Here is a 25252-nt window from a genome sequence, read left to right as displayed (position 1 = left end):
CACACAGGGTCACCTGAACAGTAACTGGTTGACAATAAAACTTAAAAAAGTTAGCAAAACGTAGAATATAAAATAATTCCTCAAAAATTCAATGGTCTACTACTATCTGATATAAAGATACAATCTTATTTGTTCTGAAATTTTCTCATGCCAATATAATAGTAATTAGACAGACAAGCATGATAAAACTCCACTATTCACCTGAACTCTTGCTTGTGCTTCTGCCCCATTTTCCCTGCTGACCACTGCCTTTGTCTTCTCTCTTCTTGACTTTTTATTTGGTCAGAATTCCACCCCAGAATCTATTTATGCATCTAGAAAAATGTGCAGGATAAAGCCAAGTAAGATGTGTCTAAGAGAGATTGATTCTCTCAAACCGAAGCTTTCCTGGGGATCCTCGCCAAGAGAAGAACAATACCTGTAAGTACCATAGCAAGACTCCCCCATACACAAGCGGTTTCACTGCTCCTCATAACCGTGCTTCTGATAACATCACATACCTGCAAAAATGTGTTTTATTATTTCCATATCTTAACGTGCAGAGTTGTTAACATGCTTCTTGAAATAAAACTTCCGCAATGGGGATGTCTTAAAGCTAAGTTGCTATTTTATTTTCTAGTTCTACAATGCACATACTACGTGTGCATTCTTTTGCTTATAATTTCACCTTTTACTCTCTAGTCTGACCTCCAGCCTTAGCCTTGAACTGTCTGGACCTCTTTACATCATGCAGCACTTGGTCTTGTTATTGTCATCCCACTGTGACTGCTGGGGTTTCAGCAGGCCCACAGCTTCTGACCAGGGAAGAGCCTGGCACTCCTTGTGTAAGACTGACGTGTTGATCTGCACAATAGTTTAACACTGAGAAGACTGAAGGCACTTTTGCAGTTGTTGGCATAATTAACATTATCTGGCAAACAATTCAGATTACCAAGGTGCTAAGAGACTTGTAGTATTTAACATAAGACAGCGTATCAGAGAGACTGATAAATCACTATGATAACTGAACTGACAAATACTCAAATCTAATCCTAGGTGGTCAGGTATGTTCTTCATTTAAATATTTCACTGTAAAACAAAGCATGCTGCAATATAAAATACATGCATTCTGTGGCTGCAAAGTTGTGACAACTATTGTACTCTCAAACACCAACACCAACATTGTAACTGCCAGACTGTACTTGCACTGGCAAAAAACCAAAGGGCGACATCTAACCATTTTCTAACAGAGAATGTAAAGTCTCAGGTTCATTTATTAAAAAGGTTGTCATATCTCATCAGTAAAGGTCCTTTCACTGCATAAACAGAAAGGATTATCTATGTCATTTTGTTGTTGGTTTGTTTTGTTTTTTTTCTTTACATGGAAAGACTATTTTTGTTACAGAAATGAGATACTTATATCCAGTACAGAAGCTGGTGCCTGTGACATTTGGAGGTGCAAGTCTATGACCTTCCTTCTGGAAGGGAAACCAGGATAAGGACACAGCAAGCATTCCATCTGCGGGCATTTAGGAGAAGGAGGAGGAGAGAAATCAGATCATTAGATTCCACACTAGGATAAAAACAATTACTTAGAAGAGAACTGTCTGCAACATTACACTGTCAGAAGCAAAAACATCACATAGCTTCATTCCTAAAGGTTGACTGCATTACTGAAATATCTGTCTCCACCACTGGGAAGGACTCAGTGTGCTAAGTGCTGTACAAACACAGAACAGTTAAATGAGCTCTCCCAGAAAGCGTGAAATGTAAACACAAGGCAAAATACCCCAAATGGCCACTGACAGACCGGGAGAGATGAGATAACGAGGATGCACCACTTAATGCCTGACATGCAACCATGTCAGCACACTGACACCATGGACTGCTCATGGAGATTGTGCATTGAGAAGGTTGCTTTTGGTTTTGTTTGTTTTTAAGAACCAGGTTCAGGAAGAAAACTTGCCTTGCAGAAGAAAAGAAAATTAAAGGTGAATAAATTAAAGGTGAACCACTTCCAACAGGTAACACAGGAAAAATGCCTGGACTGGAGAAATACAAGATTGGTACCGCAAAGAAAGGAAATATCCATTTTCCGCAGTGGTCAACTGCACAGCATATCTCCCTGACAATTTCATCCTTTAAGGAGTAGCAAGGAGTAAAACAAAGCTCTTTACTCTCAGCTCAGTCACTACAGTAAGCTGTTCTGCCCATGGGGACAAGTCTAATGGGTAGAGAACTGTGTGTTGAATAAACCAGAGCTCCACATACTGTTCTTAATCAAAATATACTGGAGCAGCCTAGCTGAGAGTAGCTGAAAGCCTGGATAACCCTGGCATCATCACGTTGGAAAGAAACAAGCACACAACAATTTTTATCAGGAATATTCTGAGAGAAGCCAAAAGGATATGCTTTGTCTTTGAATGCTGATGATCTGGGTATCCCCTGAAGGTTAAGGCTGACATGATGCTCTTCCTTTAGACTGCTGCCTCTCCTTACTAGACTCAGTAACATCTTCTCCAGACAGAAACCTTAAGCCAGCTGCCTTTTCATTCAAATCCTTCTCGCAGGCTGGCACTTAGAAATCTGAGTGACGTTAACAGTCTGCATTTGATGGGAACAACTGTTGAGCTGGGAGTTGTCAACATTTATTAGAGTCATAAAGAGACTGCCACGTAACGGGAGACTGGAGGAAATCAGAACTTGTATAGTTTTGAGAAGAGGTGAAACTCCATGAAACAAGTACAGTTCTGAACAGGAATACTGACAGAATGTTAGCTTTTGCTAATTGTACTCTCATACCAGTGAGAGCATGGAAAAATATCAGAGACAACATATATGGAAAACAGATTGAAAAAACATCTTAAACAATACTTATCTGGCAGACCTGTCTATGTAGGTTGCAAGTTCAGAAATTTCACAGCATTTAAATATACTGAATAGTAATATGCATACAACAAATAATCATGCACTTTAGCATTAGAGTACACCTCTCTTCAGTGTTCTTCACAGATAGTTGCAGATACGTTAAGAAGAAAATTTCCCCAAAGGCTGTGTCACAAGAGTTAACTGCATAATTCACAGAAAAATTAGTTCACTGTTGGGCAAGTAACAAAAGGTTACTATTATTTGACACATTGCTCATTGGTGGCTAACAGTCAGCAGATTAGAAACCAAGCCTTCCTTAATGTTATTGGGAAGATCTGACCCCATAAGGTGGCATCTCCTGAAGCAAAGGTCATGCTCTCCCTGTCAAATCATTCTTCAAGTGCGGTGGACAGAAAACACGGGTTTAGAAGACTACAGGGTCAAAACCCTTGAATGGTGATGGACAGATAAATACTTGCTCTAGTGCATTCTTACTATTTGGTCACACAACTTTCCAGTCTTCTCCAAAAGCTGGTAAATCCATGCCCTTTCTATCAGCCATCAGTGCAATCTCCCCGATTTCTTTGATGAAGACAGTGCCACACTACTATTAGTTGGTTCAATTTGGCTCAGACATACAGCGGTCGCTAAGATGCCTGTGTTCACCATATCTAACATATATTTTGTAAATCAATTTTAGTTGCAAACACTCCAGACAGGTAAACACACAAAACACTTTTATCAGTATCATTAACATGTAAGATAGAAATGTTTTATATGTTTATGTTTATAACCACACACTGCAGAAATAAAGCAATCTATTTCTATATATGGGAATAACAGCTTATTTTAAAACTGTTATATCTTCAGCCTTTCTCTACCTAGAAAGATCCACGGACTTTCCATTTACCTTTTACCAAAAATTTCCCATTCTTTCCTCAGATCACTAGAATTGCTCAGACATGACAAATGCCTACAGACTTTAGATACATGATGTACATAATTGTGGATTCATAACAACTAACACAATTTTAACATTCATCCATTATTAGATTTATAACGCATATAAACAAGAATTACTTATGCCCACAGTATCATTGGCATTGTTATCTTGAGAAGAATTACAAGGTGACTATCCCAGCACCTTCCTTCAAAAACCTGGAAAAGCAGTATAGGTACCTAAGCAAACGAGAGGACAAACTGGTGGGGAGTCTGTTCTTACAAGTGAAAACCTCAAAGCAGCAGCAGATTCAGTGCTATGTGTTGCTCTGCTTTTTTAAGGAGAGCAACTAAATTTCAGCATTATGTTTTGCTCCAATTCCCCCCTTTCCACTCCTCTCTCCTCATAATACCTCTAATTTCACACAGGTAAAGATCCCACTTACAGAGTGGTTTCTGCCTGGTCATTCCCTTCAACAAATACAAGTTTAGCTAGGTTTAGATACCTCTGTACAGCTCAAGCAAGATTATATCAGGCAGCAATGTGCTTTTCCTGACTTCAATAACATGTTTAAAATCTTGCGTATAACTAAACATTGTTCTAGACACAGAAAATAACCAATACTTTGAATTTTCAAGAAAGCTAACTGACACAGCTAAACAGCCAAGCCATGTCATATTGCTGTACTCCATCATTAATTAGTCTAATGAACACTGAACCCCCACCAGATAGGATGAAGTTGTGACTCAGAGGAGCAGATGTGATTCTGATCTGAAACCTCTGGGGAGCATCTGTGACAGGGAGTGTAGCAGTCCGTCTGAAGAGCAGTGCCACAGAAGAAGACATTTCTGCCATGGAGGAAGAAATTGGTCCTTCAGTGGCAGTTAATTTGTTCCAGACAGAGAATTTTGCTATTAGGAAAGGAAAATGTCTTTTATGAAACTTGGATAAATCCCCAAACAAGTATGTTATTTCAACTCTACACAGAATGTCTAGTTTAGAAAGATATCAAAACCAACAGTTGTTTATAACCTCTTTGTAAGTATATTTAGAGACAATCATAGAATCATAAAATCAGAATGGTTAGGGTTGGAAAAGACCTTAAGATCATCTAGTTCTAACACCCTACCATGGAGAGGGACACCTTCCACTAGACCATGTTGCCCAAGGCTCTGTCCAACCTGGCCTTGAACATTGCCAGGGATGGAGCATTTACCACTGCTCTGGGCAACCCATTCCAGTGCCTCACCACCCTCAGAGCAAAGAACTTCTTCCTTATACCTAACCTGAACTTTCCCTGTTTCAGTTTTAACCCATTCCCCCTTGTCCTATCACTATAGTCCCTGATGAAGAGTTCTTCTTTGGCATCCTTGTAAAATAACGAGCTAATGCACAGAACCTGAGACATACTTACATCAATAAAAATGTTAAAATGCATGTATCAAATTAACTTCAGTGCTTCTGTACATGACGGTTTATTGTGCAGCAAGCACAGAATCACTGCAAGACTGTGTAGTTAGGAAAAGCCAAAAGCTGACTTACTGAAAAGATGAGCCACAGATCAGCTTTGATACTGCAAGACAAGATGAGAGATCTTGGAGCTGCCCAGGCCAGTGACAGTCATACAGTTTTAGCCACCCTGCATGACCCCACATATACAACTCTAAATGCTAAAAGACTCAGGGAGACCCAAGACCTTTACGGGACCTAAACTACAATTTCTTCCTACCTAATAGCCCAAATGAGTTTCCTGACCAAGTTAGAGATGCTCAAAAGTATGAAATTGTAACATTGTGTGAATACTATTGTAATGTGCACACTACAAACACACCACAGGAAGCTAAAATATGTCACTCAAGGTCACTTAATTGCCAGCATGATTTAGAAAACATGCTTAAAGCTCCTTGCAAGCATACAGACCAGTGTGTTTGTAAGTCCTTATAAGAAGGACCGGGCACAAGATAACATGTTCTTTGCAGGAATTGTATTTCTACCTTCATACCTTTTATTTTACTACAAGAAATCCTGTTTCTGTTCACAATTCTGGCAGTGCCTGAGTACATTTGCCACAATGTGACAAGAATCATCAATATATATATATTTGGTTTTTGCTGTATGACAAAAGCCTTTAAAATAGGACAATATTCCCTGGAAAAGACAATGAACCAAGTCTTGCTAATTTTACTTACTAAAAACTCTAATAAAGCATATAAGATAGGAAAGACTACTGTAATGTATTGATAATTTTCAAACTATAAATGTTTTAACACAATGAATATTTCTCTATTATTATATTAAACAGAAAAGAAAGGAAAATTACTTGGAACGAGTATGTTTCCCTTAAGAGCTGCCCTATTTCATTACTAAGTCATTCTCCATTCCCATATGCACCAGAAAAAAACATTAGCCTGTATCCTGTCTTTTATTTCCACTGTAAACAAATGACATTATAGGCATACATCACAACCCAACCCAAAACTTAAACTCTGTTCTCAAATATTAAGGTGGTTGCTGGAAAATATAAAATTCCTGGAACGTGAACTGAAAAAGTGCCATCACTAACAAGCGTAAGTTACACTTCTCATTCTTATAAGATCCCTTTTCTTCTGTTCCTGTGTACAAAATGGATGGAGCTGCTGACTCAGCATAGTGCTAAGATTTCTTTTAGTAGTTTGTATCTCACCGTGATATTCAATTATGATTACATGCAGTTTCAGTCCTTTGTTCCCAACACTCTGTTAATGGCTCAGATATAGGATAGGAGGAGGTTTTAGAAGGTTACATTCTAAACTTTGTTAAAAAACAGCCAAATGAGTCCAAGTTTTACTGAGATCTTACTTCGTTCCTTACAGCGCAACATGCATTTCAGTACCTTTTCCAGTACTTCTCTCTCACCAACATACAAGGGCAATAAGTATTTCTTTAGTGCACAGAAGGCTTTAGTTTTTATCAACTTGTAACTGTTTTCAAGAACTAATATCCTTACTTTTGTCCTAAATCTGAGTTAAAAGACCTGAAGTTGAAACCATTAAGTTGCCACCTTACAAAGTTCAACTGCTCTTTTTCTCATCTCCTTCCTCAGTCTACAAACGTATCATAGAAATAATATAACCAAGTAGGAACAGGGAGTAGCGTGGGTTAAGAAAGCCCAAAATGTCTTGATTATTTTTCTAGTGCTTTTGTTTTCCTCCTGTCTTCTAACAGGGTTCTCCCTCTTTCTCATTAAAAAAAAAAAAAAAACCTCTTCCACACATAATTCTGACCAAAACCCTTAAGCTCAGGCGAGAAAGGGGCCTTCAGCAACCAGAAGTTTGAATCAGCAGTCCCTTTTGGAATGCAGGAAATAATTAGCCACCTCTGTAAACCACATGAAAGTCTGCTGATGTTAACGTACTCTCAAATTTCTGTTTCCAGGATATCTGTAAAACGTTCTCTGGGTGACTGCAACATGCAAGTGACCATTAAAAGGAAATAAAATATCACAGAAGAATTTTGCTCCCTCAAGAAGTTCCAGAATCACTCTCTGAATTATTATTTGCTCCCTTAAACTTGCTACCACCCTGGGAAAAACGCCCCAACCACTTTAAGGAGTCACAGGTGAGTCCCCCCTCACCTGTAGGGGCTCAGACTCAACTCACACCCCTCAGGGTCTGACAACACCAGGTCTTGGAAGACACTCCAGGAAAGAGCCAGCTCCTCCAAAGATGGGAAGCCAAGCACTGTTTAGTTTCCCTGTCCTGAGATCCTGCTCCCCCCTGGACATCCCCTGTTATCACTCATTGTCCTTACTGGTCTTAGAGATGCATTCTTTCTCACCGTGCTGAGGAATTAAGAGTCTCTTTGGTGATTTCTTATTTTCTTTCAATGTGGTGTCTGCACTCCATACCACACTTTCTATATGATTTATTTTGACCATAGTGATCTCCTTGTTTTGTAGACTGCTGACAGTGCCAAAGTCTTCATTAGCCTTCAGATGCCATGTTCTACTTATGATCCATTCCTGAGCTATTTTCATTAATATTTGCATTGCACATAACCTTCCAAGCTTTCTTTTTGTGTCTCAGCCTCTGTGGCATTTTGACTAGCCTGCGGCAGCTTAATTCTTATTGACAGACTCCAGAGAATCCAATTCACAGAACTGGTTCCTATGCCCTTAAAGGAAAGGTGACTAAACAGATCTAAAGGGCATCATATCTCTTATTCTGTATTTGAATGTGATCAGTAATATACTTCACTGAGGTTGTGTTGCTGTAACAGGCAGCATCTAACCAGGTGACCTTTTACACTTTAATTTTTGTGTCTTTAAAGGTTGGTTATGTTGTGCGCTTTAAATTATTTCACGCTTTCATATTCCTTGTTTTTCATCCAAGAGACTTTCTTATTGCTACGAATACGGTCCATTATTTGAACAATATGTGTCCTCTAGGTTTTCACAAGTGAGCAAACCTACAACACAAACAATATCCTCTCCACTTATTTCTCTACTGTACTTAAGGAAAAAAAAACCCACCAAACCTTAAATTGGTCATTGATTGGTACCTGATTTCCTGATAGGTCTCAAAATAAAAAATGGCCTTTGCTAAAGACAATAAAATGTACATATCAACAAAATGATGCATATTAAACATTAACAACTGCATAAGAATGGGATTTTTACAAGATAATTAAAGGCAGTAACACAAGGAAAACTGTTGAGACTTAACTGCTCCAGGAGCTTTCTTGACAAGCAATACATTAAAACAAACAAACAAACCAATACTGCTATTTTGGGATCTTCCTGCAGCAATCATTCATGAATGATTTAAAAATAACATCGCTGCTCTGAATTCGTTTTATTACATGGCTTTACATATGAGCAACATGAATGAGATGCATTTAACTTACTTAACAGCTATACTGTGTATATATTAGATACAAAGTAAAGACATTTTATTTCACGCTATTGCTCTACCACAATTGCCAATACCCCAAGCCATATGTTTTGGCAAAGACTTTGCTCGCACCCACGCAGTTCATAGATTACATCCTGTACGGCCCTGAAGTTAATACTGGATTTGTGACATGAGAGTTATTACCAAGGCAACAAATAGAAATCAAACAGTATTACAATTGCACTACAGGCAAAAAAGAGAGCAGAAGGCAAAAAAAAAAAAAAAAAAAAAAAAAAAGGGTAAAAATCCTATTAAAGACAAAAATTCTTCATTAACATAGAAAGAAATGGTAGAAAATACTGATCTGAATGCATTTTTTCTTTAAATAAATTACTTTGGGTTTAGGTTTTCTCCAAAGTGAGAGTGTTTCTCTAAATATGCTTTTACAACCCAAAGAACTATAGGAGCAGATTTTATGATTTACCATGTAAAAAATCACATTAAGGCAATACAAAACAAAGCACTATCAGCAGCCCTGTTGGCTGTTTTTCAGTGTTTTAATACAAATGTCACAACATTCTGGCGGGGTTATCACTGAAGATACATGAATTTGGATGAAAACCTGAGGGTAAAAATTGTGCACTCATGCACATAGTCCCTGCTGATCAGATTTCATTAAAAATAAAAGATGTTTCAAATGAGAAGACAGCAGGATTTCCTTTCAAATAACTTGGTATGTTAACTGCTGTACAGCTCTTTTAACACATCTTTTGAGTATGTTATATAAATAAACATTAATATTTCCAAATTAAGATATTACAAAAGCCTTTGTACTGGCAACATACAACACAAACCTTAAAAGAAATTTACTTCTGTGAGAACATGACACTGAAAAATGGTGATTTATTAAAGACATTTGACTTTGGGTTTTGTTGTCGGTTTTAATTTTTTCAGTGAGATGTCAGTTACTGCTCAGAAGAATCCTTTTTAATACATCAGCAGCATTTAAAAATAATTAAGCAGTTCATTAGGCAGACCCCCTAGTAGATGGGTTCAGACTGCGATTAGTGATTTTCTGGTGTTATATCCTGGGGTTTACTATTACACATGCTATTCTACCCCTCAGTATTTTTTCTTTGAGCCAATAACCCAAGAAAGAACTCAAAAAAGACAGGAAAAAAGCAAAATATTTCACGTGGTTGTTCAGGTCATCAAATTAAAGGTCCAGGTTTGGGGAAGAAAGAAAAAAAACACCACCCCCACCCCCCAACCAAACAGGCTTTCAGCACCGGAGAAATAAGGAGAAGACTAACATTTAAACACTTATGAAATGGGAAATGTTAAGTGCCTGTTACAGTACCCCACATCAGCACCTTGGACATGCTTCCTCTGAGATTTAAAAAGGTTTTTTGTTGTCTATTTTTAAACCTGAGGAAAATTATAATGGAAATAAACATCTACTTCAAGATCAATTGATGGTTTTGGCAGTCTAGGGGTTTTTAAGTCTGTCTTGATTTTAGGGGGTTGTTGTTCAGCTTTGCTGGTTTATTGTGTTTGCTTTTTTTTTTATAATAAATGGATAGAGTATAAGAATTATTAGAAGAGAGGTGGGATGTAAAGTTTAGATTAAAGGAAATTAGCCTTTATTTTTAAACTTATATTCATCTCCTATGGTATGTCTACTAATTTCAATACCAGAACCGCCTAAATGTGTTATTTCTAATACATTCTCTATTGTTGCAACAGTTTAAGCAAATTAGAAATGATGAGTGCTTCTATTTCTTCTGAGACACTCAATCTAATATCTCTAAGCATAAGCACTAAACTGTTCTGATAATTGCTCTATATTTTACTTAATTTCATCCCATTACTTCCCTTATATAATATCTTGAAGTACTTCCCTGATCTTTCTGATACCCACACCTTCAAAACTTTAATATCAGAATTACCTATTCTTTGATGGTATACTTAGGACAAGGATGTACCTGTAAATGCCATCTTCCAAAAGCTCTGGCTATTTAAGACTGACAAAGCATGCAGCTTCTTAAATAAGATGAACGTTCTACAGCTTTAATCTAGTTAACAACGCCATCCTGATTCACTGGTTTGTTTTGCATTTTTTGGTTTTTTTCCTTGAAGTGGCTTAGAGCTGTGATTTTCCTTTTCTATTATTTCAAAAGGAATGAGAACACAAAATGGGCAGAGAACTGGGATTAGCAGTGAGAAAGCTTCAGCCTGAGGGGGAACCTTGAAGTCTGGTGTATAACACTGTCCAAATAACCCAAGCCCCAGGTTTTTGTTTGTTTAACAGTAAATTACAAATCTATGCCTTTAAACTGACTCGGATTAATTTCTGGCCATCACACAACAGGAGAAGAAAGATTCACTTTCTTTTTAATCTTACTTTTTAAAGGGGGAACAGCAGAGCGTGTTTGTAGTGCTAGCAGCACTGATACACAGGCGATTTGGCTTTAATGCAGATACACTCTCTTATTTGTATCCTAAACACCCTCTTCGCAATTATTGCAACTGATAAATTAACAGCCTGTGGAGCTAAACCACCAAACCCTTAAGCTGGTTTTGTAGGTCATCTCCATCAAGCACAGCAAGAGTACCTATGACAAAAGGTTTACTCTTTAAACAACAGTTCTAAAACATCAGAGTTGTTTAAAACACAGCAATTGATACATAAACTTTAACAATGATGTCACAGCCTTAAAAATGTTCAAGTTTACTGAACTGCCTTCTTGTGCTTCTAGGACATGTTACATGCATCTAGATCACTGAGCCCTGCACTTTGCTGGCTAAGTGCAAAAGTAAAAAGAAGGCTAAGGTTTAACTACTCCTTATAGCTCTTGCACAGGTTTAGAGCTATTTCAGATGTCCAGCAGCATGACCTGCTAGTTCCTCTCCCCATGACTCTAAATACCAATACTCACTACCACCCACCACCCTCTTGTTGGAAGGGTGAGGATTTGTGCAGGCCATGTTAATTCACCCCGGAGGCAGTCAGGAGCCTGTTTCCTCCCTGTAGAACAAAGGGTTCTTATTTTTTTTCCTCAGACCTGCTGCAGTTTTCCTTAGGCCAATGTTCTGTTTGCTTGTTTGGTTTTAGTTCTTGGATATAGCTATTGGCATCCTGCCGTCACACATTTATATTTCAGCCACTTCCTAGCAGATTAACTGAGGCAAACTCCCATTACCAGGTAATATTCCCTTCCCACATTGGTATTTTGTGCTGATCAAGAAGAAACATAATCAGAGCAGGGTCTGGACAAACTATGGTCAGACTTGACTGACACTGAGGGAGAGGTGAAGGCAAACAGAAAGCGAGAGTGGGAAGGATTGACTCTCTTAACATGGCCATTTCCCAGCTGTTGTAAATACTGCCTGTGGCTCCTGTAGACAGCATTTGATCAACAAGCATTTAACATTTCTGTTATCTACTCCACCAGCACCTTAACGGCTGGCTTGTAGACTGTTTCTGTTCAACCTGAGGCCCAGCGCTTAAAGCAACATTTTGATCTCCAACTCAGTTTGTCCTTGGTCACAGTTCCAAAGACATCGCTCTTCTCTTTAGGCTGTGTGATAAATTTCCAAACTTAAGTGGACAGATTTCCACAAAGAAACTAACTGTTTCTCTCAAGAGCTGTTGTAAGTTATATAACATCATTTCTGTATAGCAGATACAACAGAGACATCTGGTATAAGAGGAGAATCACCTTTCTTAGCATGACTGACTAGACTTCTGTCTATCTGCTTTTCAAAACATATTTGCAGTCTATCAGAAAACACCTGTATGACATACAAGTCCAAAAATGCATCTCTTTACTGAAGTTTTTTAGATTAACACTTTGCAGTAGTATATAAAGCATCCTGAAGGAAGGACAGTATCATGAAATAAAGGTTCACTTCTCAAAAAAGGAAGTTATTGGAAATATTTATTAAACCTAAAAAAATATTTAATGGACTATTATCTGAAAAGCAAGTGGACAGGCAACATAGGGTTTCTTTTTGTTTCATTAAACATCTTCTGAAGCCTAAGGGGAAAATGCAAACTTTAAGACAAAGCTATAAACAAGACAGTTTACTCACAAAAAAATATCGAAGGATGAAAACATAAGCAAGAAGCAGCCTCAGTGTTATGGAGGCATCAGGGAACATTAGACCTGTCAATTACCAAGACTCCTCAATTATCTTGACAATGTTATGAAGTTCATATCTGAAAAGACATTAATGTAATTGTCTCTCCTTCAGTCAGACAGGAAGCACACTTGCTTCTGAGTATTCAAGAACAAATGATGTGAGAAGCTACTGGCCATGGAAAGGCTACATGACCGTCTGCTTGGTAATTACTCTGGCACAATTTAAATCTAAGTGGAAATTACAATAAAAGATATATTGCTCCTCAGTAACTGCTGTGGCTCTTGGATGACATTTTAGCATTGTGTAAGTTTTGGGTCTTGATTTGTCCTGTTTGCTGTTTCATTGGGGGGTTTTTGTGTGTTTTTTTTTGTTTGTTTTAAAATCAATTCTGGAATACAAAGCGCAAGAAGAATGTGACCCACCATTACTTTTTGCCAGCAGAACTTTTGTTTACAGATCTCAACAACTATTTTCCAATATCCGAATCAATAGCCAATGCTATAGCAAAGTCTCAATTCAATGACTAACTTACTCATTATAAACCTGTCATAATTTGTAAATACATTAATGATAAATCTCTCCATGGCTGCTGATGCTGAACGAGTAGAGAAGGTTGCTACTGTGTGTGCTGTAATTCACAAAACAAATTATTTATGTAAAGATATTCAACAAAAAAAGTTGAAAGGTTTATCTGCAGTCACTGTCCTATGCTACCTATTCAGTGTCTCATTTCAGGAAAGTTTAAAAATTGGAACTTAAAGACAAGTGTGTCAGTTTGGATTTTCACCATCCCTCTGGGGTCAAGTCACACAACCCTGTAAAGCAGAAGTATCAAGTGCTGCTGCAAGCCTTGCTCCCCTCTTTGGCTCTAAGGCTGCAGAGGTACATGCTGCCTCATGCTTGCTTCAGCAAACAGAAGCAAAGGTTTACAGCTCCTCATGGGTTCCAGCTCTGCAATTGCTGCACAACAGACGCAGTGATTAAACCTGTCGGGAAATGTGCTTTGCTCCCATTAAACTCCTCTCTAGCCTCTACTAAACTCCAGAAGTATCCTGGCTTCTTTCCAGTCCCACTCCTGTTCTCTTTCATTCTGTCATTTACATTCAGTACAATATCCAATCACTTTTCATGTTAATTGTTTTAATATTCTTATCTTCAAACCTTCAATTTCCACTTGTTACATAATCTCCTTTTGTCCCCTTTTGTCTTTTCCTTCTTTATTTTATCCAGCTTTTTTCCCCACATCTTATTACTCTGAGCTTATTTCCTTTTCCACCCAGTATTTTCTTTCAGTCACTTTTTCTTGACAGCTGAAAAAAATGTTTCTTCTTATCATCTTTTTGTTGTTATTCTTTTGTTTCCTTGCACAGATTAAAAAATCAAGACTGTTAGAGCTCAAAAGCATCTGTGAAACAAATCCAAACACCAATACATTTTACATGGGGATTCACTCAACTTTTAGGAGATGCAAGGATATCTTAACAATAAATAAACATTTTATTAACTAGGAATAACTGATCACATATACCAGCAAACAGCTTAACAAAAATGGTGAAGGCCATGAGCTCTTCCTGTTGACATATTATACTGCTTTTCTGCTGCAGAAAGCTTTTCTAACACAGTGTGAGAAAATAATGGCAAATTACGAAACTAGCATCACATCAAGCCAGTATTTCAACTGCAGAACAAAATATTTTGTTTGGCTTTCAAAAAGCCCCCTGAAGTTTCATAAGAATGAGAATAATCAAGATGATACAGCTCTCTCCTCAATCTTATCTCAGATTACAGTCTTGAGGGCACAGGCAGCCTGTGTGAACATCCATCGCCTCAATCAAAACTAGCAAGCCCCCAAAAGAGCAGCAGGAACTCCTGCACAGGCCACATTACCTGTGAGCAGTTCTGACAAGACAATACTGAACTCCCTCCAATTATGGCTAAATTACTACTTACTATTCAAAGTAATTGAGGATTTTTCCCAAAAGCTTTCTTCCCCATATTTGTCTGGGGTTTTTGACTGCAACAAAGCTGCAGAGTACCAGAAATGATTCCAGAAGTCTTTGTCCTGCAGGAACATTAGCATACAGCAAATACATCTATGTATTCTATTTGTGTTTTTCACCAATTTGAAAAAGTCAAATCCTTCAAGTCTCCTCTTCTTCCCACCCCTAAAAGGATTTTCTTCTTTTAAAAAAAAAAATAATAATTATTTTTTTTAAAGAAGAAACTGATGTGGAAAATCAGCTTCGAGTTTTGACTTAAAATTGGTCCTCCCTGAAGGCTTAACTATGGGCCACTGTGGGCTTGAAAATATCTGCACACCACTGTTTCAATACAATCCTGGGATATGTTACTATTAAAAAGCTAACTTGTAGTAACTGCTGTCCTGGAATATAATTTTCTCCACAGGGTCTTTTTCAGCTTCCTGTGAGCCAAATTTGTGACTCCAGGCCGGAAACACCGAGCTTCACATTTCAAGATGAGAAAACACCATAATGATAAGAAACAAAAAAGTTAAGCCATTTCAGATCTGCTCGTACCAGTGTGAGACACTCACATCTGAAAACGTATGACTTCATCTTTTACAGGTCAGATAAGCTGGCAAAAGCCATGACAAAAGGGAAATGTTTTTTTCCTGCTTCAGGCTCTCTATCGAACAGCAGGGGCACACTTGTTTTTCGGAAAAAAAATGAATCAAAGCAAAGGTCACTGAGCTTTATTCTTTTACTGACTAAATTTATCGTGTTAGAATTTGTTCCTGTGAGAGTCAATCTCCTTAGCCTATTTTTAAATTTTGCTCCTCTTTTAGATCCACCTCCTCAATGCAGAGGTTGCTCCACATGACGCTCTCACTAGCTCAGTAACATCCTCTACGTGATGAGAATTCCTGGTTCCTCGCGGCTGGATGTTATATACGTAAATGGCTGATTCAAACACAATATAAAACTACTTCTGTGCAAAAACTAGATCAGTTTATCACACAGTGAGATGGACAGATGACAGTCTTCAACAACTCTTACAAAAGTTCTTTTAGTTTTCCTCTCCCCATCTTCAAGAGGAATCCAACTACAGATGGACTTTGTTGCTCTCATGGGCTTCAATGTTGATATGCAATTTTTAATCAGAAAACACAGAACAGACTCCTTAATCATGAGAGCTCTAGATTTTTGTTGTTGGCTCCATGTGTTTCTTGTAGATATTCTAACGCTTTTTAGGATCTCTTCTACTACTGGGTACGCTCAGTCATTATTTTTAGACCCCTGCAAAATTCCTCTACATAATTTCCTACATATAACACTCGCACTTTTTGATTCAAACACTTGTTTTCTTAAATAGAAGAGTTACTCAATAAAGCATAAACAAATTGGGGAAGTACTAAATAATTTTGTGTTTTCTTCCTCATATTTTCATTTTACTTTCCTGCTTTGTGATTTCATCACAGTCTGTTTTCTAAAAAACCAAGCTTTTCAGACACACAAGCTCACTCCTGCGGCCTCACTTTCTTACAGTGAAATAAAAGATTTAACAAATACTTTCAGAGCAGAAATAGTGAAAACCTCAAGATGGAAGATTAGAACAAGTCAGGGCCCATCACGGATGCTGCCATGTTAGCTGGTCACAGTGTAAAAGTGTCCCATGGAAATACATAAGGAGAAAGGGAACCAGAAGCTAAATTCTCTGCTAGGGAAAGCCAGGCAACAGGAAGTCAAGGTCATCAGCCTCTTCTCCTACAGCCTAGAAAGGGGTATACCAAGAAAAGGGGATTCACAGCAGCACCAAAGAGACAGTGAACACCAACCATCAAACATTTTTTGTGAATGTTTCTGAAAAACAAGCTTGCAAAACCACTGAAGGAAAGCCAACAAAATCCTAGAACCTCCAACCACAACCAATGCCTGTTTCCCTGCTGCAACGGAACAGCAATCCCAGAATGTCATAACTTAACATAACAAAGAGGAAAATAGTGCTTAGAGAGTTAATGCAATCTGACAGTTCCTTAAGGTACCATTCAATTACTGCATTAAAAAGCAATCACCAATTTCTAAGTAAGCAAACCATCAACAGACAGCTGCTTACTTACATTTGAAAAAAGTCCTTTCATAGAAGACTGTTTGCCTTGCATACCTGATAACTAAAAATTTAGTTATACTGGATTATTAAAAAATACTGAATATTACAAATGGTTTGCAAGCCAGTCCTTTAACAACAGTGCCTTCCTGTGTTTATTATAGGCATTTTCTGATTTTAAAGCTAAGATTCAACTGGTTTATAGTTGTAATTCTGTCCTCCTACACATCCGCAAGCAAATTAGGTCAATCACAAACTATTTGTAAAACCTCCTACACAGAAAGGATTTTGAGATTTTAAAACATACGAAGTCTAAAATAAACAGTCAACCTACCAGTGTCTTAAACCTTGTGAACTGCCAATTTTTTTGTTCTAGCCTAATAAGGTATCCTAAAGTAGTATAAACCAAGATGTGAGAATGACTGTCCTTGGCCATAAGTGGCAACCATATCACGTTTAATAACATTTTAATAATGTTTATTATATAAGCTCCCCCAGTTAACTTCTAAACTTACTTCTACGTTTGGCATCTGTAGCATCCTGTGGCAATGAGCTCCACTGTGCAATTATGTGCTGTGTGAAAAACTGTTTATTTTAAACCCACTGCTGCGTAAGAGCTAGAAGTCTTTAAAACTGTGTTATAAGAAATGATGAATAGTCATGCTCTGCCCATCTTCTCCATAACATTAGTAGCTTTATAATCCTCTTGTGTTTCTTCTAAGCCCATCTGTTTTCCAAGCTGCAGAGTCCTAACCATCCTGTTGACATATAGGTATCTCTTTCCCCATATAACTTGGTTTATCCTGGTGCTTGCAGACCAGTTTCCAGATTAGTCATGGATGTCATCATAAAATTATAATGCAACGTCAAGATCTCTTTATTGAGTAGTAACAATTTAGACTGCCACGCATGTTAGTTAGCCAGTTCCCTCCTGCAAGCATTATTGTGTAACACTGTATGGTTAATGCACTTGCCATTTTATTAACTTGTTATCTTGTATTATCTTCCTATAACTGTTCATGCTCACAGATTTGGAGGGAATCATGAATGGTGCATGAGTACAAACTGTTATTTTGCTGTTTAGCCCTTTCACAGACTTATTAAAGCAGCGAAGATCTCCACATAGATCCCTGTAGGAGTCTACTCTCATCTTATGATAACTATCCTCTATTCTTACCTTTTCTTTTTTTATTTCCCTATCTTAAAAAGTCATTAATCTGAGAGGGCTTCTCTCTTACCTTTGAGACCATCTTGTTTCTTCAAGAAGTATTAGCAGCAGCTGTCTTCAACTAGGATGGTTAGTTCATATGGAAGATACACTTCTAACGTGACCACAAACTTGCACCCAGCTAGTTAATAATCTGTTTACAACAGTCATATTTGCTCTTCATATTTTATATTTTCCATGTACACGTTCATTTTTCTTATTTATAAGCATGCATCTTCTCATTTGATTCTATGACAGTTTTAATTAATTTTGATAAGGACAGAAATAAAACTTTCTGGGGTGTAGCTGCATGCAGATTATGTATTTGAGTTACTCCAGACCTGCTGGGTGTACCCTGATGAGTCCAGGCAATTTGTTACTAATCATTTTGATCAGCTTGTTCTAAAAGTTCTTCCACTAACACTTGAATTTGAAACAGACCATCTGAGACATCTTAAGTATGGGCAGGAAGCCGCATACACCTATATAATTACCACAAATGCAAAAAGACCCTTTGTAAGATTTGGTGCTAAAGATTTATTTTCTGCTAGTGTTCTCCTGCCTTGATCCTTACTGGGCCTGGAGATTATTAGGTCTGTTGCTTCTGATGTGCCTGAATAGTTTCTCAAAGCTCTTTATGTGCCTGTCTCCTGGTTTTCACACAACTTATCAGTTTTGCATCCAAATTTGGTCACAATTTCTACTTTATGAAGTCTCTCTTCACCTGCTACAGACTTCCCTCCTTTGCAGTTTAATAATGCTGAATTTGGTGGTTTTTTTTCCCTCCTTGTGATAGATGGCAGGTATTTATCACTTAATATGGTAGCTCTCAATACCATTAAAAGCTTTATTCTTTCAGGTGTTCCTTTAAACAATTTCCTAACAAGCTTGCTCCCTTAGGTGTAGTTCTCTCTATAAGATATTACTGCAATATATTTTACACTTGCTCTTAGAACAGTATGGATATCTTATTCATTATAGTTACTCTTGTAGGAGAGCTCAACAGTAATTTCACCTCAAGACGGGTCTTGTACCTACATATTTGTCAAGAGCTACTCCTCTTGTGAGCTGACAGCTTATCACAAACCCCAATATATGTTCTTCACTTCTACCTTTACTGAATCCTCATACACGTAACAACCACGTAAAACAGGAAATGTTTCTTCCCTCAGCATCTTACCTCTTTTAGCACGTCACAATAATGTTCTATCATGGTCAACAGTCTAACCCTCACTGTATTTTGATATACTTGCACATAAATTCAAACCATAAGTGTACCTTCTTGTCTTGACATACACAGCTTTGACTGTAAACCCTAACATAGAATAATGTATCTCCAAGACTACAATTTGCATTCTCATCTCTATGTAAATGTTTGCCCTCACGCTAACACCCTCTTGTACCAATTTTCTGAGACACCAAATATACCAATATCTAGATTTCAAACCAGCATTCCAGCTCTCACACTCCATTTTTCACATTTCAGGTTTTCTCCAGAAGCCCATGTACAACTGCTACTGGTCTGTCTTTTTCTAATACTTTATAAAGAGAAGCAAGCAGTAAATACATACATGATGGTGTTAATCCCTGACAGTTGTTGAAACATCTGCAGACCACAACCCACAATTAAGGCTCTTCGAGTTGGAGGGTATGTTAGCATTCTGCAGATCACAGGTCCAGCTTAAAAACAAAACAAAACACACACAACAAAAAACAATATGTGATAGTTCTTAAGTGATCGCTCTCAAGTCAACGTTCCCAGGCAAAACAGGCTTTGCACCTTAGTTTCAAACACACTTGGATTATTACAATACTTTCTGAACAACTCAATCGTTTCACTTCTGCTTTTCTGCATGGTACTACAAAGACGATTTTCAGGAAGCCCAGGCAAAAAAAATGAAACTGCTTTGTACACAGTGCATAACTCTCCTATATCATATTAACAGATTGCACATCTGCTGCAATTGAAGGTACTCAAAGTTATCACAGAATATCATTGTTGTTTCCTCTCTTAAAAACTCTCAGAGTTATTGAAAGGTTATTTCAGAAATGCTGTGACCCACTGCTCAGATCTGGATCTTGCAGATACAGTGCTCTCCCTAGTCCTCCAAAGACCCAATTCCCACAAATCAACTGCAAGTGTGGGTACTTTGAAGGTATGGGGTAGATCTATTCTGCACAGCTGTAAAGCCAGCAGAGAGAGCACAAATGATTTGATTTTTTTCCATGCTTTTGGTAGCAATGGTATGAGGCTGTATTCAGAAAAGCAGAAAACGGTTTCTCAATTAAGAGAAAAGCAAAAATTTCTGGCAGAGAAAGTTCTGTTCCCTGTTAATTTTGCTGTTTTGTTTGTTTTTTTTTTTTAAAGTAATATATCAGGCAAAACTTTAAAATACTTCACTTCATTATTTACTTAAATTTCTTTCTGTCCAAAGTGGTATTTGGGGCAAACACAGTCTGGCGAAAAATTCTATGTTTTATACATCTTACTACATCTACTGTACCCACTCAGAACACCAAACATAGATCACAATAGCAACAGGTCCAAATAGTTGAAAAAAAGGGAGATGAAGAGGAGATTTTTATATTTTCAAAGTCTTTCCTGAACATACAGAAAATATTAAATGTATTGATTCAGTATAAAACCTTGTATGGGTCTGTTAGCAAAGAACCATTTACATGCAAAGAGCTTCAACATCAGAAAGCTGATAATCTGTGAACAGACTCAAGAAGGGGGGTTTGATAATATTTTCTTCATTGAAAAATAATTAGACCTACCTAAGGCAAAACTTAGTTACATAAAAACCATTCTGAATTCATATCCCAACTGTATCATCACTGAGCTTTGCATCTTTATTAATAACAGCAGAATGCAGTCTGACAAATTTTCCAGCTATACATTCAGACAGTACATCCCACCTGTCTTGCCATACAGCCCCATCACTATCTTCCAAATGTCTTTGAGAAAATCAAGTGACAGATAAATAGAGCCAATCTATGTATCTGGCAATATATTCTCAAGCAAGACACATGGCACTGCTGGGTAGACAAGTATATCAAAAGGTTTAGCAGTCAAATTGGCAAAGTGGAAAAACAACAAACCGGCACCGACTGCTGGTTTGGAGCAGTTCGGACCTCAGACACACTCCTGGATTTCTAACAAATGCAACTGTAAGCCTTTATTCACAAACAACAGCCCTCTGGTTTCCACACTTGGCATCACACCTGAGCATGGAGGAGTTGGGCTTAAAACTCTCTCTGGCAATTGATACTGCAGCATCTGTCATGAACCCAGGCTGCTGAATGCCTATGAGAGAGAGATCGTCTGTTCTTCATAAACTTTATATGTTTATGAACACTTAATGGAGTTCAAAATGCATCTTTATCTCCGAAGGACCTTACATCCAACCTAAATCTTCAAGCCCACCATCAATGACTATGCTCACTGAAAAAGCTGGAATGCTACAGCAGAAGCTGTTAGGAAAGGAAGCAGAAATGTCCTAAGGAACCGATACAAGATTTCTAACAATTCCTGAGCGACTCAGCTATTTGATGAAAGTTATATAAAACTCTACTCACAATACAGCATTGCACAAAACAATTGGAAAGGCGGCGTTACAATGAATAGCTAGAAATTATAGCAGCTGTTCCCAGACAATGCTTGCATCTCAGAGGGAGTCATGAACTCTCAACAAAACTTCATCACAAAATCAGTTTGTATGCCTGAAGTGGGGTCCTGCAGAAATTTTTAGACCATGTAGTAAAGTTTAGACCTTTACTTTAGATCTTTAGAGCCTCCAGTCAGCTAAATGCAGTACATACTTAAGAATTTTTTAGACTTCTGATTAATTGCATCAGAAAGAATTATGCTAAAAATCATCATAATGGCTCAAGTCAGAGATTTAAAAGTTTTACTCTAAATCTGTACCATGGCAACTGCACATATCAATAGGCATACACAAAATTAAAGGATATTCTTTCATAAGATTCACAGCCCTCAGGTTTGCAAACCAATAAACTGAATGAAAAAAAACAGAAGAAATCGTTAATCTCTATATTAAAGGAGCTTTACAAACTCCACTAAAAAAACCCAAAGGACTTTGACTGTGAGGTGGCTGTTTTTAAAGCAGAAAATGAGTGTGAAACTTTTTTATTAAAATTATCTAGCCCTCAACCCAACTATACTATTTTTTTTTCAATTTTCCTACCATCAAGCCTGCCTTCCATCTTTTGTTGTGTTCATATATTACAGCCTTCTTACAGGTTGTAATATATGAATACAGCAAACAAATAAACAACTCTAAGCAAAACACGTTTGTTATCAACAGAGAATGTGTCGAAACTAAAATTATATACGTATGTATGAATTACATACATTTTTCTTCTGAAAAGAAGTCTTCCAAAAACTGAAATTGTACTTCAGGCGTTTCTGATAACCATTAAGTCTGCTGTTGGTTATTACAATAGATTAAAAAGGCACAAACCAATAAATCTTTTAAAAACTGAAATCTTTAAAAAATGGAGCAATTTAATTGCTCACAGAACCAGAGGGAAACAGATGAGGCAAAATATGCATCACAAAAAAAACATTTGACAATTTTTATGATGGAAAAGAAAAGAGATATTTGCCTCCAGAAACCGGTAGTTTTTTGCTTATGATAATTCAGCCTTAATTGCTGTTGTTTTCTCTTCAGACAGGAGATTTAGAAACATTCCTGCATTTGAACTACTCCATTTGAACTTGAGAAGCCACCAAGATGTTTGTTTTCCTTCTTCTAATCTATGAATTAAAATGAAGTCAAAAGGATGAGACCCATAATCACAATGTCATGATTAATTTTAGGAGACAAGATTTGGTTGGACTTTCTGTGCTGTGGTTTCAGATAATTACTTTATCTGAAGTAAATTTCCTTAATGCATATGTTTACAAGGGTTCAAAATATGCGACAGTAAAGGGCAGCTGAAGCTTGCTGTAGGAGTACAAAATGGCAGCAATAGATAAAGAGTAATGGAAAAATAAGGATACTGCTGCTGTAGAAGGTGACATTACATGAAGTGGTGATACATGAAGTGGACTGCTGTGGTATAACTGGCCTTTTCTTATCCTGATCTAAACTGTCTACCTAACTAGACATTCGTCCTTCTAATTAAAGGGCAAAAATAGGATTTGGAAGTCTGGCTTCACATCCAAAAAAGCCTTAGCAGGTTACACTGAGCTAAACAGGGGCAGAGGAGCTGTTCTTGTCAAATCATTGCTTCTGGAAAGAGAGTGATGCTTTTCAAATGTTTTAAGAGTGTTATATGAAACTTGTGACGCCAGCTTCCTCTATTTTAGCTGTTATTCTTGTTACAACCCATAAGAAAATTAGGTTTAGAAACTGTGAATCACCTGTAAGGCACTTTAATTTTCCTCTGTAGGTAAAATGGATTGTAAGGCAATCACAGGAGTCTGGGTGTGATCCACTGCCAATTACAAGATAGAGATGCTTTACAATAACAACAAAGCAAACCCTAGTTCTGAAAGGAATTTAAATAATGAAAGCTAAAAAAACAGAAGAATGGGTATTGATGATGTCTCCACATCTCCTTACGAAAATCTACTGTATATACTTCCAGGGAAATAAAAATATTGTAGATAGACATAAAACCAACCTAAAAATCTGCCAGCAAATGCAGGCAGACAGCTGGTGCCTGGAAACCTCATGATCCCCCTTTCCTCAAATTATTAGTACAATACCTGGCAAAATTTACAGCCAGCAAAATATGGTTAGAGACCAGGCTCTGCCAAAGTCATCTGCAGGTTCAAGCATTCTTTTACCAGCTAATCTAGGTAACAGCTTGTAGCAACAGCTTAAAACTATGTAGGACTCCTGCCAGCATTTTGTGCTCTTGCTGTAGAGGATTGTTTCCAAAAAGGCAGGCTTAGCCAAGCAACAAAGCAGTCACTAATCAGTTTAGCATCAATTAAACTCAACCTTCAGATTACTTTCTCGGACCTGTGCTTGTCCTAATGCCAGTCAGCACTCTCTCTTCCATCCAGCTAAATCTTCAAAGAACCAGTCTACAGTTAGAAATTGGACCAAAAAAAGAAACTTCGAGCTGGTGATCTGGATAACAGAAAACAGATATTGGAATCTTTCCTATTTTTCCTTTCTTTACAAAAAGACAGCTTCCAGTCCAGCTTTCTCTGGATCATCTACAGAACATTCCTCCACCTAAAACTCCTCCTCTAAAGCACTCAGAGCTAGCTCATTTTCTGCATATGAATGACACACTAAAGCAAATACCCCTTCTGTCCTGGACTATGACATGAATATTTTCTAAAAATATCAACTGTATTCATTTTTCCTTTCTGTAAAATTTACCAAATCACAAGATCAAAACTGCAATATTTATCCTAAGAAGATATAGAACAATTTTACTTAAGTACCAGGCTCTTCCCCACTGTCTCACAATGTTTCCAGAAACACTGGAAGAACCACTCCTAGTAAGGGAGGAAACTTCCTAACTCATATAGTTCTCTAATCCTCTGAGAAAGCTCAAATAAAGGTTGCTTGCTTGAGTCCATTTCTGTTTGTTTGTTTGAGGTTTTTTTTGCTGTTGTGGGTTTTACTTATGCATAGCCCCCGATCAGCCAAGAATGAGAAAAGACTGTCAGCTTGCTTAATAACTCAGTGGTTTTAAGTTTTCCACAGCAAATATATCCAATGGTATAATAAGACACCCTGCTCTAAAAGCAAATAAAAGCTAATTAGACATAACCAGTTTGGTTCTAGAGAATTAAGTAGTCCAGGGAGTTTTATCATGCCCAGATGAACTGAAAGGTTGGGTTTTTTTCCTCAGGAAACCTATATTTCAAATAAATAGTACCTCCAAAAGATCTTTTTAATCCACACACTGAGAACAAAACCACTAAGAATAAAGATTTTTAGGGTTTGTTTCTTTTTGACAGGAAGTTGAGCTGGTCTTTTGGGAATCCTGAAAACAAAGCAGTTTTATCTGTAAAGGGAAAAAAACTCTTTCCCTTGATAATACATTCTTTGATATAAAGCTTTGGTGATGGAAAATCTATATGACTGAGTACTTGCACAAAGGCAGCAGCAGTTGAGAATACCTCTGAATAGGACAAGAAGCAGTGGCAAGTAGGGAAGCAATAAAAGGAGCTCATTTTGGCTC

At 37.5% G+C, this 25252-nt stretch overlaps 1 protein-coding gene across 2 annotated transcripts in view; it reads right to left on the bottom strand.

Moving 5' to 3' along the window:
- The window catches only part of SLC2A13 (solute carrier family 2 member 13), a 161623-nt gene that overhangs the window by 68321 nt on the left and 68050 nt on the right, over nt 1–25252 (bottom strand). For both annotated transcript variants that reach the window (XM_057417791.1, XM_057417790.1), the window contains exon 4: nt 19648–19756. In XM_057417791.1, the coding sequence (XP_057273774.1) occupies nt 19648–19756 (109 nt within the window). The remainder of the gene's footprint in view (nt 1–19647; nt 19757–25252) is intronic.

Source organism: Pezoporus wallicus, unplaced genomic scaffold (assembly GCF_028554395.1).
Source record: "Pezoporus wallicus isolate ANWC-B61680 ecotype Strahan unplaced genomic scaffold, APGP_CSIRO_Pwel_v1 contig_5542, whole genome shotgun sequence".
Lineage (NCBI taxonomy): Eukaryota > Metazoa > Chordata > Aves > Psittaciformes > Psittacidae > Pezoporus > Pezoporus wallicus.
This window is presented reverse-complemented; position numbering and strand designations above follow the sequence as displayed.